The sequence below is a fragment of the Arachis ipaensis genome, chromosome B7 (assembly GCF_059453495.1).
Source record: "Arachis ipaensis isolate K30076 ecotype BB chromosome B7, ASM5945349v1, whole genome shotgun sequence".
NCBI lineage: Eukaryota > Viridiplantae > Streptophyta > Magnoliopsida > Fabales > Fabaceae > Arachis > Arachis ipaensis.
Genome location: NC_142442.1, coordinates 3,362,639 through 3,379,333, shown reverse-complemented (window position 1 = coordinate 3,379,333; position 16,695 = coordinate 3,362,639). Strand labels below are relative to the sequence as shown.

General features: G+C 27.0%; 2 protein-coding genes across 2 annotated transcripts; both read left to right on the top strand.

Moving 5' to 3' along the window:
- Positions 1 to 12,023: 12,023 nt before the first annotated feature.
- LOC107606535 (UPF0481 protein At3g47200-like) lies at positions 12,024 to 13,323 on the top strand. The gene is made up of 2 exons (XM_088493596.1): positions 12,024 to 12,428; positions 12,461 to 13,323. Exons 1-2 carry the CDS (start codon positions 12,029 to 12,031, stop codon positions 13,321 to 13,323), a joined length of 1,263 nt encoding a protein of 420 aa, XP_088349722.1. The 5' UTR covers positions 12,024 to 12,028.
- Positions 13,324 to 15,495: 2,172 nt separating this feature from the next.
- On the top strand, positions 15,496 to 16,290 carry LOC107606536 (UPF0481 protein At3g47200-like). The gene is made up of 2 exons (XM_016308589.2): positions 15,496 to 15,550; positions 15,619 to 16,290. The coding sequence occupies exons 1-2, from the start codon at positions 15,496 to 15,498 to the stop codon at positions 16,098 to 16,100; spliced, it is 537 nt and encodes a 178-aa protein (XP_016164075.2). The 3' UTR covers positions 16,101 to 16,290.
- The last annotated feature ends 405 nt before the right edge of the window (positions 16,291 to 16,695 follow it).

Here is a 16,695-nt window from a genome sequence, read left to right as displayed (position 1 = left end):
TCTTTGCTTCCTTTGCATTCTTTTTTCCTTTTACAAATTATGTATATATAGTTGTTGGCTTCCTTCAATACTTAATCACTATCTTCAATCACTTTTGAAGGCTTTCTGATCTCTAGTACTATTCTTTTAATTTGCTTCCTTTCATTCATTTTTTATATGTTTCTCATTGAGCCATACCATATGATATATGTACACAGTAATAGTAATACATAGTTATATGTGCTTTTTTCCATAGAAGAATTGAATGATGTTTTATCACTTTTATATTACATCTATTTAAAAACTTTCTTTTAGGTATAAAAGGGAAGTCTTAGATTTTATCTTCTGATATGTTTATCAATATTTTTAATATAAAAAATACGTATATATTAGAATATATTTCTCTCATCTTTTACATATTTATTCAATATAATTCACTCCTCTATCAAATTCTAAAAAGTCAATAACTTTCAACAACAATAGTTGACTGACACACATAAATTAGCATATGAACATAGATTAATAGAAAGCATCTATAGACATAAACAAAGATAAATTATCCAAAAATAATGTAAATTCCTAATTTATTGAGTTATAATGTATTTATAATTTGCCACAATAAATTCACCTTTTAAAATTTACCGTGGTATTTTTTTATAATTTATCCCTATTGATGGATTATTTTTGAAGTTTTATTTAAAAAATACAATTCATTTCCGGATTTGATTTAAAAAAAATGAACTTGAACAAAAAATGAACTGGAACCCGGTACTCTCACACTTTTACTTCAATAAAAAAATGAACTTGAACAATCTTCACTGAAAAATTATTCTTGAACTACCAAAAATGTAATGGAATACCTTGAATAAAGAATTGGTACGTATGCAAAAACTATCAACATCAATAATGTCAATAACCAAATAGTGCACTTCACTGATTTGTGTAAATACTGCATTTTAAAACAACGATTGACCTTGTGAAAGAAAACATAAACACTTGTTCTTGGTCACAGTGCATCTGGTTACTTGAAGCAGGATTGAAGTTTCAAGTAGTAAATAAATCAAGTCCTATTGACATACTAGACTTTGAAATTTGAACATGGTGTTCTTACAATCCCGCATATTACTGTAGATGATTTCACTGAGATTTGGTTGAGGAACATTGTGGCTTTGGAACAGTGTCATTATCCTGATGAACACTACATCGCTGACTATGTTAACTTCCTCAAACAACTTGTCTACTCAAATAGGGATGCAGATGTCCTCATCAAAGCTGGAATAATTCAGAGTGATGTAAGTGGTAGTGATAAACATATTCTATTGGAAAATTATAATGTTAATTATCTCCAAATTTGTGATGATTTGAATGCTTACTACAAACATCCTTGCAACACTAAAATGGCAACCCTGAGACGCGATTATTTCCCCACTCCATGGAAGACAGCAGTTTCCATTGCTGGGATTATATTGCTCCTTCTTTCTGTTATTCAGACCGTATGTTCTATTCTCCAAGTTAAATAACTAGTAGCTACAAAAAAAAGGCAAGGGCAAGCTATTCATGAGTTTCTGAAGGTGGTTGATTCAATAATCTACTTAAATTTGAATTGTCTTAGTTATTATATTATTGCCAAGACTCCATGGCATATTTTAATTTTTTTGTCATTAATTTAATTAACATTGTATAACATATGTGACAACTCTTTTAATTTGAGCTTTGTAAATTGTAATTGATATATTATTGTTGTGTTCCATATCTATTCTTAATATATAAAAGTAGGTAGATAGGTTTATCCACATTATTTTTAAGTTATATCTCTTCTTCTACTAACACCATATCAACACCAACGCTTACTTGGTAAAATTTTAGAATCCACGACTCAAATCTTGTCAAATCAACTTTTATTTTCACATAAAAAAACACAAAAAACAACTAAAAAACACAATAAAAACCAACAAATTAACTTTTTCCAAATCAATCCTTATTTCTAAAACAACAAAAACACAAATTAACATTTACTCCAACAAAAAGCTCTCAAAACCAAAGAGCTTATTACCTTTCTCAAACCCTCACCCTCTTAGCACCTCTCTGTACCAAGATCCTATTTCCTCCATCCTCTTCCGGTCCCATCCTATTTTCTCCATCCTCTTTTGGTCCCATGAGCCATTGTTTTTTCCTCAAAACAAATTGTACATCGCGATGTCCATCTCCGGCGGAGCCGCATTGCATAAATTGCAGAAACCAAGGCAAACTCCATTCCTCCTCTTGCGGTTTCCCTGCCAGAGCTCGATTCTGGGTCTCAGACCAACGTCACCATTCGGCGCCGCCAACGTAGGAAATTTGTCTCAGGTATCTTCCTAAAGATTTTTAACTTTGCCGTTTACTCTTCTCATTGTTCAATATCATTTTCAATAGCCCTATTTATTTGTTATAAATAATAACATTTTAATTGTGAACTCATTGCAAGTAGCACAAGTTTATGTATTCCTCTTTTGTAAACGGTTCTGTCCAACACTCACAACCAAAATTAATGTGCATTTAAAATTATTGCTCCCTATATACTATCGATTGCAATATTTCATCATCAAATTATAAATTGTTATTTTACATGTGGAGTACTTCTTCCACAATTTACATTTACGTGTTCCTCTTTTTCAAATTGTTATTCCACGTCTTATTCTCTTTGTTGTAGAATACCCAAAATTGCTAGATGAAAATCAACCAATCATTATTTAGTAAAATATTTTAAAAAAAATTAAAACAAAAAACTCTTATCTATTATTATTCAATTGAAACATCAAGTACTAATTAAATGCAATAAACATACATTAAAAGTATCATAATAATAATAATTATAAAAAATTTCAATTACAAATATTCAAATTCTACAACTTATACATATTAAGACTCTTACTACTCTTCATTTCTTAATCTCTTATACTAATTGTCAAAAATTCCTTAAATTTAATATAACATTTTTATATGTTTTTCATTCTCATTCATTTATTTTTTTCATTATTTACAAACAAAAAAATCGCAAGAAAAGACAAAGTGGTATATATTTTTAAAAATAAATAAATTCAAAATCTATTTATAATATGTTCTTTAAAATATTTTTAATATAACATTTATTAAAATATACTATATAGTATAAATAATCTACCTCTCCGCATTGCGCGAGTCTCACTCTAGTTGTCAATAATCTATTATATATCTCTAATTTTAAGGCCAAAATGTGTCACATATCATTCTTTCATTGCAATTGAAATTAAATTTTTCTCTTTAAAATTAAAGAACTCTCCCCTCTTCTCTCTTGAATTCCTTTCTCTATCTCTCTCATTTCTTCACTCACTCTATCTCTCTTATATATCATTATCAATGACTAATTACGAATTTGACAATCAAAATATACAACATAACATTCTCTAATTTATTTAAATTAAATTAAAATTGAAATTGAAATATAGCTATATTATATATTATATTTATATATTACTAACTAATTTAATAACTAAAATGTGTCACATGACACTCTCTTATTAAAATTTAGAGAAAATATTTTTCTCTAAAATCAGTAAACATCCTTCTTATATTTTCTTATTTACCTTTCTCTTTTTTTCTATTTATCTTTATTCTTTCCCCTCTATATATAATTTATAATTCATATTTTATATTAGTAATTTGACAAATCAAAATATGTCACCAGATATTTTCATTATAATTAAAATAAAAAAATATTTTAGCTTCTAAAATTAACAAACTCCCTCTTTCATTTTTTCTTTATCTTTTTCTCTGTTTTCTCTCGTTCTTTATTTTTCTCCACCTTTATGTTCTACAAAAAATAAAATTAACAACATAATATAATTTTAAAAAAATATTATTATATACATATTTTTTATTTAATTTTAAATTTTTACTACTTATCTTTTTAATATATATTTTCACTTCTTTTCTTTTAAATATTTATTACATATAATTTTTAAAAAAATACTAATGTTGTGATTAAAAGTGAAAATCAAGATTCAATTGTTTTAAAAAAATGAGTTAATTTTATAACTATCAATATAAATTTTTTTATGTTAATATATAATTATATTTTTATATATATAGAAAAAATATTATTTTTAAATAGCAAGTATAAAAATTAATTATTTTTATTTGTGCAACAAATTTAATATCTAATCAGATATAAAAATATACATGTTAAATTCTTTTAGACAACAAATGTTAAAATTAAGTAAAAAAATTAAACTATTTCATTTGAAAATAATAACTAAAAAACTTATTATTTAATTTTGTTTAAGAATTTAGCCGACGGGAACTTTTGTCGCTTACGATCATTTTATAAAAATAGTTTAATGCTATAAATTTTTTGTGTCATAATCTATAATACCAGGATCGACGTAATTTTAAAAGATTTATATTCCCGTAATATTATTATGGGTAAAAATACTAATATATAATAATATTAAGAATATTTAGCTAGAAAAGAAAAAAAAACTCTAGCAAAGTGATTAGAGAAACAAATAAACATGCACTCATATATAGAGTAAAACAAGAAAAAGAGAAATGGTCATTATATAACAAAAAAGAAAAATTCCATGAGACCAAATCATGCTAAAATTTCATTTATTTTTTCTCAAATTAAACATATCGGAATAAATTAATAATTTAATTAATTTCTTCGGCCTTTCAAATTTTAAACTGAATTTTTCTGAAGTCGTAAAACTCAAATAAGTACTTAGTAACAGAGTTCTTCAGCTTCAACAGTTTCTTGGTTAGTAAGAAACGAGAGATTTTTAATAATTTTAAATAGATTTATTAGTCTTTATCTTTAAAAATCATTGTCACGTAACATTTACACTTAACACGTTAGTCGATTATTATTTCGTAACCGGTTTGAGAAGATAATTTGACCAATAATTTTAATGGATATAAATTAAATGGATATAGTATTTTAGAATAATTGGAGCCTTAATCTAACACTTGAGATTAAATATTTTATTTCATTTTGTTAAATGGCGTGCAGGGTAAAAGACTTCACTAATTTTTTTTTTTTTTTAACCAAAGATAGGAGACTCGAACTCGCGACCTCTTAATTGAGTATGAGGAGACTTATGCCATTTGAACTATTACTCATTGGCAAAAGACTTCACTAATTATCGTTAGATATACACACTATTTAATTTAACCCTTATATACACTCTACTTCTTTATTTATTCTCTCTCTATCTTTTGTGTAAAACTATTTGGTGAAATTGTGTGTTTACTCTCACAATAGTGCGTTTTTACTTCCATCCCAAAATGAGTTCCAACAATCTTCATGCAAATTTATCCGATCCTTGGACCACCAAAATGCAAGGGAATAGCTTGAATAAACAACTGGTACCTAAACAAAAATTAAATTAAAGAACTAATTCTTTACTTCAATTCTATATATGGTATGTAGTACAGTATTCTCTTTTTCATGCCAGCCACACGTTTTATTTATTTATTTATTCATTTTTGTCATTTCTATATATTTACCATAGTTTCCTTCACTCTTCCTTAGCTAATTCAATATCTTCACCAATCATTTTAAAGTACCATATTTTCATCATCCACATTGAATTGCACATATATCATTATCGCGCACTCCTTTGTATATTTCAACATACCAGGTAAACAATATGATGGAAATACTTGTTTTTCTCTAATTTGATATCTAATATCTAATAGCTAGTTAGCCTCCCACGTTCTACATTGACTTGTTTTTAAATAGTTCTCCAATATATTCTTCGATTATTTTTCAATATGATATTTAGACAAAAATTTTCATTTAAATTAATAATTTGATGCTTTTAATAAGAATATTATTTAGACAATAAATTTTATTATAAATTTTGACATAATTAATTAATAATCCAAAATCCAAATTTTGACATTCTTAATTGAATTATGAAATTGGTAAATAACAATTTAGTCAAATCTATCAAATTATTTAATAACTTTTAATTATCAACTTAATTAGAACGGATGAATTTCTACTATATTTATTTGATAGTAAAAATACTTTCTTGGAAGAAGAAAGTATCGGCGTATTAGAGCCTTGAAGTTTAGGAAGAGGAGAAGATTCAATGGTGGTCGCATGAGTAGCAGAAGTACAATTAGAAGTTTAGAACAAGTGTTCGAGAAGAAAAAGTAGAGAACACCAATTGGCCTTTTTTATTTTTAAATACTCTAAAGTCTAAATTCTATATTCTTAATTACGGAAGGTTTGTGCTTTTTTCTTTTAAATTTTATTATTATTATTATTATTATTATTATTATTATTATTATTATTATTATTATTATTAACTACTAAAATAAATACTTAACTCCTAATCCTTTAATATTAGTGAAAAGTAAGATCTATGGTGATGATGAGGTTGGTATTTAAGAATTTGATTAATATGGAGTTAATAATTTGAGTGAGAGTAGTGGAATGTTTACCGTTCAAGAAAAAAAAATCGTGTGTGTGTTTTCTTGTTTAAAAAAAAAAAAGAAAAAGCTGAAATCTTGGTAAGAATATTAAACTAACTTCTTAATCTTTAGAAGAACTTAAACGATAATAAATATAAGACTTAAATTATATTCCACTCAACTACATTTAACAAAGAGGATACATGCATGAATTTATTTATATTAATAAGAAAAAGGAAGCTTTTATAAATTAGGCAATATAGAACTTTTAAGAAGAATAAAGTTTGCTGCACTAAACAATAATTTATTTTAATATATATATTTTATATTAACAGTTAATTTTAGTGTTTAAATTTAATATTCTCCTAGTATGGTTAGATTTTATATAGGATGAAACGTGATATGCATGTTTCAATCATTAATTCTTTGTCACTAAAAATATTTTGTCCATTAGCTATTAATGAAATAATAAATGATTGTCTAGGTTAGGTATGGGTATAGGAGCAAGTTTAAAGTTGATGGTTCTGATTGTGTGAGCTCACTTGTTGCAATACACAACACAAACGCAGAACACAAAGGAATACGATAACAGGGTAACATAAAATATTAAAAATAAGAGACAAAAAAATAAAACATAAAAATTAATATTTTATATTTTATTTATAAATTTTGAAAAAAAATAATAAAAAAATAATTATAAAAATTACAAAAAATAATAAATTATATCTTTTATTATTATTTTTTATATTTTTTTATTAAAATAAACACAAAATATATTAAGTTAATATTTTTTGACACAATATTTTTATTTATATATGCCTCATCTTCTGAACACACTTTTATATTTTAATGTTCCTACCTATAACCAAAACGCAGGCCAAAAGATAATAATAAAGCAATTCAAAGCTTCTATAACTTGTGAGTGAAATTTCTACTATGATATAATAATTAAGGATAATATACTTAAAAAATAATAAAATTCTAATGACGAGTAATATGTACTTAGAATTTGATTATACTTTTTAGTATTTATTAGACATTATAAATTGTATAAGAAAAATATCTTATTTTGATATATTATATTGTAATTATCGTTAAATATAGATATATTTTAAAATATTGATTTATATTTTTATTTTATTCAATTTAAAAAAAAAATTACGTTAAAATACTAGTGTTATTTTTTTTTTAATCTATTTTAATGGTATATTAATTTGGTAACCTTTTACCGTTTTACATAAGTTATTTAGTTCGTTTCAGTTCCGATGCAAATTATTTTTTAATAATAAAATTATTATAATTAAAATTTTATCCTTTTATCATGTAGAGATAATAGAAAAATAGTAGAAAACTAACACTTTTAGTAAAATAAAATAGAAGATTAATTAGTATTAATTTAAATACAAGACAAAAAAATAAAAAAAAAATATTAGTCACTTGATATTTTTCGAATTCTAACAGGTATATAATGCCAATATTTCCTCAAAAGATCAAAGGGAAATTACGTTGGACAATGTGCCTGGTCAGTTGGGGACGAGAGTTCGAACTTTGAACTTTAGAACCAAGAATTCACTTTGACATGTTCTTTTCAATCCACTCCTGTATTAAATTATAGATTTCTGGAGAGTCAATAATTTGTAGGGAAGTATCCTATATATAATTCAATTTGACTTCGGTTTTCGTTTTTATTAAAAGAAGAAAAATACAAAAAAATATATATATATATTTTCATTCTTGATTTAGCCCCTCTCACTTTTAGTTATTACTTGACCACATGGTTAGCGAACCAGGCAGCTATTGACCTCCTTAGACGTTAGTTATGGCCAAGACATGTGGGACCCACTTTTAATTCCTAGCCCAATTGCCAGAACGGAGACACAACAGTATATATAGTAACCTTCAAAACATTAATTGGTGGGATAGAATTCACCTAAATATTAATTCAATTCAACAATGTTAGGTAACCAAAAAATAATACGCTTTCATTACTCAGTATTAATTAACGATATTTTGTATAGCTTGGGTCAACTCATGAATTCAAGTCGTCCCATTGATTGCAAAGGATCCTTCCTTTTGCTTTTAGTATTTGCTTATATAAACCAATACTTTCAGTGCCAAGCTTCCATCCAATACTTCCCATTGAAAGAAAGAATTTGGTATAGACACTAAGCAAATTCAGGCACACTATCTTTCACTTTCTGGTGGCCCAAATTATAGAAGGATCATCACAGTGTGAGGCTGCAGCATCTTGCTGTGAGTAAAATTGCACATATCACTTTCTTACTAAGTTCTATACTACTACTGTTCATGTCTAATATTTACTTATTTATTTATTTATTATTGAAGCAATGGTTGTGCTGTTAAATCTACTGTCTTAGCAATATGTTCTTTTTAACCTTTCTTATAGTTAATTACCATCTTAATATTATTAGTGAAAAGTAAGATTTTGGGTGACGAGAAGCACAGGGAAACAACGTTTTTTTTGTAACAATCTAAAAACAATAGGTTAAAAAAATTAATTTTAATTTTAAAAATTAAATTTTGAATTAATTAGATATAATTCTTATTTTAAATTTAACTTTCAATGACGTTTTATAAAAAAATATTTTTTAATTATAAAAAAATTTTGTAAAAAATATTACTTTAATTTTTAAAAGACAAAACGTCACTGATATGTTATAAAAAATATTATTTTAATTATGATAAAATAAAATATTATTGATATTTTGTAAAACACCACAATAATATATATATATATATATATATATATATATATATATATTAACACATAATTTATATTACTTTTAAAAAATTTACCACTCATAATTTAATATAAATATAAAAAAAATTTTCTCGTTACGATGAAATAGTTTAAAGTCATCTATTTTAAATAGGTTAATAATTTTACTATAGCGAGAATAGTCAAAAGCTGATTTTGATTGGTTACGTCAAGAATAATATTAAACTAATAGCTTCTTACTCTTTAAAAGAATGTAATCCATAATAAACACAAAACTACTTAAACAACTATATTAAATGTACATTAAAATTAATTATTAATATAAAATATAAAATATAAATATATTAATAACTAATTTTAATATATAAATAATATTTTTAAAACTTAAATCATATTCCACTCAACCACATTTAACAAAGGGGATACATGCATGAATTATTTATATTACTAAAAAAGAAATTTTTTTTATAAATTTCGCAATATGCAGTTAGGAATTCAAAGATTTTAAGTTGTGGAACAAACATATAGTATATAAAGATAAAAAAAAAATTATAAATATATCAAAGAATATATAGATAAATAACATAAAAATATTAAATATTAATAATTTTTTATTTATTTATTATCAATATTGATATATTGATAAGTAATAATGTGATTATTAATTTACTTTTTATAAATTAAATAATATGATAAACAGATTAATTAATATGATAAACAGATTATTTTCTAACTTATATATGAATTTTAAATTTTTATAAGACATGAGGATGGAGATACGACATACATAAAATATAAAATATTTTTTAGATAAATTGTAATGATATTTTTATATTTTATTGATACTAAAATATAAATTAATTTTTTAATCATTTTTAATTATATATAATATTTAAAATATTTTTTATTTTAATAAAATAATAACATATTATATTTTTAAACTTAATAAGGCTAGACACTATAATACGTGATAATATTTAAGTATGTCTAAATATATCTAAAAGATAATTTTTGTTCTTTGTATATGACATACACTTGATGATATTTAACTTTATAATCTAATGCATATAATGCTGAATATGTGCAAATAAAATTTCCAAAAGTTGAATGGCTATATACAAATATCCATGCAACGCTCAGCCTATAAGTTAGATGTTATATATAAAGATAAGGGAAAGTACGAGGAGCTAATGAAATATTTATACAATGTGTACAATGGAGGTTTATGGAATATTAGAGATATAATTATTAGTGTTATCTTTTCCTATCAGCTGAAGCTTTTGGGATGAGTGGTATCATAACATAGTATTAGAGCGCTAGATCCAAAAGATCAAGAGTTTGATTTTTGGTGAACCCCAAAATTAATTTAATTTTTCGAAAAGATGTTTATTATCCTTAGTACAAAGATAACATTCTATTTGATATAACATATTGAGAAGCTTTTAAATATACTAAATTACTAATACACTGGCAGTAATTTTTAACCATTAATTATATAATATATAAAATTAAAATTAACGGTTAAAAATTATTAAAATATCGATATATCGATATATTTAAAAAATTTCCTAACATATTTATTCTGATGGTAATACCATAAAATTTACCTCTGAATTTTAAAAGTTTTTTTCTTTTTTTTTACATATAAAACCTAGGTACTATGCCACTTTGACCAGCCTATCGAATCTATCATTCTCATTTTTTTTATTAACTTATATAGTACATCCAGAATACTTAAATCATTTTATTTTTGATAGAATATTTTTTCAATTTGTTTTTCTTTAATATCAAACTCACAAATTATATACCTTTAAATTATATAGCAAAATCAATGCATATATACCTCTTTATATATCCATAACCATATGAATCAACGAATCGAACAAAATTTTAGATGGCAAAGAACATCAAGGAATGCCCAGTAAAAAATAAGGTTTGCGAATTTATGGACTCAAATTGATTTTGATTGAAGCTAAACCAACCAAGTACCATTACATATACCCAAACAGAATCAATCACATATACAGCAGATGTTTCATATCGATGTAAAAAACAAAAAACAAAAGAAGAGAGCAAAACATGCGTTATGTTAAAATAATTTTTTTTTTCTCTATTTTCAAAATAATATATATTGATATCAAAAAATTAATAATAAAATATAAAAATAATTGTTAACAAAAATTTTAGTAAAATCACAATTTAATAATTTAAAAATTATTGAAGAGTATCTTAGAAAAAAATAATTTAATTATTAATTTTTTTAAAAAAATAGTTTGATAAAAATACAATTTAATTAATAAAAAAATAATTTATTAAAAAATATTTTCTTAAGCAAAATTTAATGATAAAAAAATAAATTTTTTTGTTAAAAGATATTTTTATAAAAAATAATTTGTTTTTTCTTGAAAAGTGGGTTAGTTAACACAAAAAATTTAAAATAAATTAAAAAAAAAATTTTTTAAAAGTTATAAGTCAAAGGAAATATACATTTCACAAAAAGATACTAGCATGTTGTGTTGGTCAAAGCGTGTGGCCAAGCACTAACACAAATAACAAATAATTTTAAGCCCAGAGAAAGAAGAAAAAGAAACAAGGAGTGGCTGGCCAATTACCAACACAAATAACAAATAGTTTTCAGCGCAGAGAGAGAAGAAGAAGAAGCAACAACAGCAGAAGAAGCAGAGACAGGAACAATTTAGAGTATATTTATTTATTTATTAATTATAGTATATTATAAGCATTAATCATGTACCTGCGGCATACATCTATGTAAATATGGTAAGAAGGCTAGCCAAATTTGTCCATATATAACTTATGGACAAATGATTCATGCATGGCTTTCATGAATTATTATCATTTCTAACATTTCTGATGGTTCTCATGCACGTGAATAGATATATGGAGAATGATGATGTAGCTATTGAGGTTGAAGAAATGCTGAAGAAGGCACAACGTTTATTTGCAACCAAAAGCTGCTGCATCTACAGGGTGCCCCATATAATCCGGCAATTAAACGAAGATGCATACACCCCAACGGTTGTTTCTATTGGTCCTCTTCATCACTGGAATTCCAGGCTGATATCCATGGAAGGCCACAAACAGGTTTATTGTCAATATTTCATTATTGAAAGATCGGAGGCAAGTTTGTCCGAGTTGGTGAATTGTGTGAGACAGATGGAACCACAAATCCGTGCATGTTACTCGGAGAAGATCGAGCTCACAGTAGATGAATTGGTGAAGGTGATATTCATAGACTGCTGTTTTGAATCGAGTTTTTCCATAGATGTAAAGAGGGGACGGCAGAGGATGATGTTATCGCTTCAAAACCGTGGATGGCTTCTCGAGTAGGACATGATTTGTTATTACTTGAAAATCAGATTCCTTTGTTTGTTTTCGAGAAGATATACAATCTAGCTTTTCCTCCTCTCTTAGATGCTGGTGGTGAATTTCCTTCATTTATATTGCTTGCTGCTCATGCGTTTTCATGTTACAACAAACAAGGACTGTCATCACCGGCTGCTAGCAGTGTAGCACACTTCACTGATCTGCTCAGATACTTCTACTTGCCACCATCTCATACAACACGTCATTTAAGAAAACCTGAAGCGTTAGTTCTTGGTCACAGTGCATCTGAATTAGTTGAAGCAGGAGTCAAGTTCCAAGTAACAAATAAATCAAGTCATGGCTGCATACTAGACTTGGAATTGGAGCATGGTACTCTTAAAATTCCACATATTAAAGCGGATGATGCGACTGAAATTTTCTTGAGGAACATTGTGGCTTTGGAGCAGTGTCACTATCCTCATGACCACTACATCCTTGATTATGTTATATTCCTTGGTCACCTGATGAAAACAAACAAGGATGCTGGTGTCCTAATCAAAGCTGGAATAATCGGTTGCATATTTGGTGGTGATTATGAAAGTAAAGTGGCTAACCTATTCGGTGGTGTTGGGAAGAATACTGTGGTGTCAACGACTAGTGCTTGTTATCTCAAGTTTTTTAATGATTTGGATGACTACTGTATTCATCCATGGCACAGTCTAATGGCAACTCTGAGGCGCGATTATTTCACCTCTCCATGGAAGACAGCAGCTTCCTTTGGTGGAATTGTGCTGCTAATTCTCACTGTTATTCAAACCGTATGTTCTCTTCGCCAAGTTTAATGGTAGTAGGTTTGAGGTTTATGTGTTTAAATAATGTAGACATTCACAATTCACTAAGAAGGTGTGGATTACTGCAAGTGCTGCTAATAATATAGTGGTATAGTTGCTTCAATGTTATGTTCTTTGTATGTGACTACTATTTTGAACTTTTGAATTGATATTGTTTCTTCCATTCTTCTAATTGGATTTCATTTTGTCAACATATAACCAGTTTCAGTATTATTGCTAATGGTGAATATTAATATGTCCAAATTAAAGTTGCAATAATAAGTTGACTGCCATGCAAGACTGCTAATTGGTGATAATTTAGACACAAAAGTCTTTTGGTTATGGAAATTGAAATATACACACAAAATTATTTTATTTTTAGAGATAGAAAATTTATTCTATAATTTCACTACTGCAAAAGAAAATTGGAGACAAATTTAAGAATAACTTACATTAAGAATTGGTAACTAGCTAAACTATATTCAATTCTTTCCTTCAATTCGTTATATGAAGTTATCAATTTTCTTCAATAATAACGATCTGCAACCATCATCCAAATTGATGAGTCCCACCACTTCTTTTCAGTTTTCAAGAAGAAGATGGTAAAAGCAGAACGTGACCAAGATGCTTAGCATGGAAAACTGCTTAGCATGGAACCACAAGAAGGTATTGTTAGACATAGAAGCTAAGATAGATATATATTTAGAATATAATATTCTACACGTATTACTTTTTATAATCATTATAACTAGATTTTATCCTTTAGCCAAATAGATAATAGGAGAGGTGGGTTCTTGGTTCTCACATTCAGATTACAATGATACATAAAATACATAGAACCCCCCAAAAAAAAAGAAAAAAAAAAAAAGAATCCATGTATAAATTTCTCTCTCTCCCTCTAAGATAAAGATTTAAATGAATACTTACCATTTTTTAGTAAGAAAAATTGTAAGTATTAATTTGAATATAAGATAAAAGAATCAAGCCTCACATTTTCTAAAATAGAAATTCTAATAACTGTTATAAGTCCAAGATAATCCTTATCTCAAACTATAACAAGATGTATTTTAGTGTTGTTGCATGAGACAAGATTTTGCTATATTGTATTCATTCTAACGAAAATTTGTAACCTTTATTGACTCGGGTCAACTCATGAAGTCAAGCTATTCTTATTCAATACAAAAATGTTATTTGTATACTAAAATTAGTTACTAACATCAGTTACTAATATATTTATGTATAAATATATATGTAGATTAATTTATTTTTAATATATATTTGTATTTAAATATAAATTTTATATTAGTGGCTAACTTTGATGGCTTATTTTAGTATACAACGTAGCATAATCCAATTGAATATTACATAGGATGCTTCCTCTTCAATAATTGGAAGGGCCTGTTGCTTTTGATCTTACTTTTACTTTCCTTTTTTATTATGCAAGGTTTTGGTATAAGCACTAAGCAAATTTCAGCCACACTATCTTTCACTTCCTGGTAGTATCTAGAAATTATTATCGAGGGATCATCACATTTTGAGGCTGCAACATCTTACTGTGAGTTAAATTCCACATATCTCATTCTTACTTAGCCCTATATTCTTCATGTCTAATATTTATTTATTATTGCAACAATGATTGTGCTATGAAATCTACTCTCTTAGCAATATTTTTTTTTTTTAATCTTTCATATTAGTGAAAACTGAAAAGTAAGATCTACTATGATGAGGTTGGTATTTAAGAATTTGATTATATTAATACGGAGTTAATAATTCGAGTGACAGTGGAATGTTTACAGTTCAAGAAATTAGAAAAAACCTCGTGTGTACGTGTTACGTTCTCTGAAAATACAGATTATACCTTCTTTTTTAGTTTTTCTTTTTGAACATAGAAATTGAACTTGAATAAGTGAAAGATAAAAGGTTCATGCATGGCTTTCATCAAGTATTATCATTTCTAACCTTACTTTCTTTCTGATTATTCTCATGAAGATGAATAGATATATGGAGAATCATGTAGCTAAAGAGCTGGAAGCAATGCTGAAGAAGGCACAACCTTTGTTTACAACCAAAAGCTGCTGCATCTACAAGGTGCCCCATCATATCCGCCGGTCAAACGAAGATGCATACACTCCAGGGCTTGTTTCAATCGGTCCTCTTCATCACGGGAATTCCAGGCTGGTAACCATGGAATCCCACAAACAGGTTTACTGCCAACACTTCATTCAGAGATCAGAGGCAAGTTTAAGCGACTTGGTGAGTTGCGTGCAACAGTTGGAACCACTGATCCGTGCATGTTATTCTGAGAAGATCAATCTAATTATGACTGCATAATTGACTTGGAATTTGAACATGGTGTTCTTAAAATTCCACACATTTTAGTGCATGATATGACTGAAGTTAGGTTGAGGAATATTGTAGCTTTGGAGCAGTGTCATTATCCTTGTCATCACTACCTCACTGACTACGTTGACTTCCTTGCTCAACTTGTCAACTCAAACAAGGATGTGGATGTCCTCATAAATGCTGGAATAATTGAGAGTACCATAAGTGTTAATGACAGTTCGGTGAATAAGATATTCAGTGATGTTGGGAAAAATATTCTAATGGAAAATTATAATGCTAATTATCTCCAAATTTGTCATGGTTTGAATGCTTACTACAAGCATCCTTGGCACACTAAAATGGCAACTCTGAGACGCGATTATTTCACCACTCCATGGAAGACAGCGACTTTCATTGCTGGAATTGCATTGCTCCTTCTTATTCTTAATCAGACAGTATGTTCTTGATACAGGAGTATGTATCTTTATGTTTGTGTCATTAATTAAAGTAGTCTAGTTTGAGTTAGTCTCACGCCGCTCGAGTCATGAAAATTTTTCCTCCCCTAATAGTATAAATATGCGTATGTGGGTTCTTGACTATTTTCACCATAATGGGGTTGTTAACCTCACTAAGATTGGTGGCCCAAGCGACGTCCCGGCGTCAGTTCTATTCTCCAAGTTTAATTAATAAAAGAAATATCATGGTGATGAGTTCTGTACTATTATTAGTAGTAAACCTTATATCCTAAATTCTAAATAGATAGTAAAATAAAATGTTTACTTTGGCTTGTGTGGCTCTCATTCAAGTTGCTACAAGTACAACAATATACTTCTCTTTTAAAATATCTATAAAAAAAAAAAACATAGAAAAAAAAAACATGAAATTTTAAATTAAACTCTTCAAAATTTTAAAGAATTTGAGCCTGAAGAAGTGACTTCAACATTCCACATATGTGTGTTCCAAAAAGAAAAAATCAATTGGAGAAGATAAGTTTTACAAATGAAATGGTGATGAGAAAATAAAATAAAATCTATTTTAGTATTGTTGCATGAGACAAGCGTT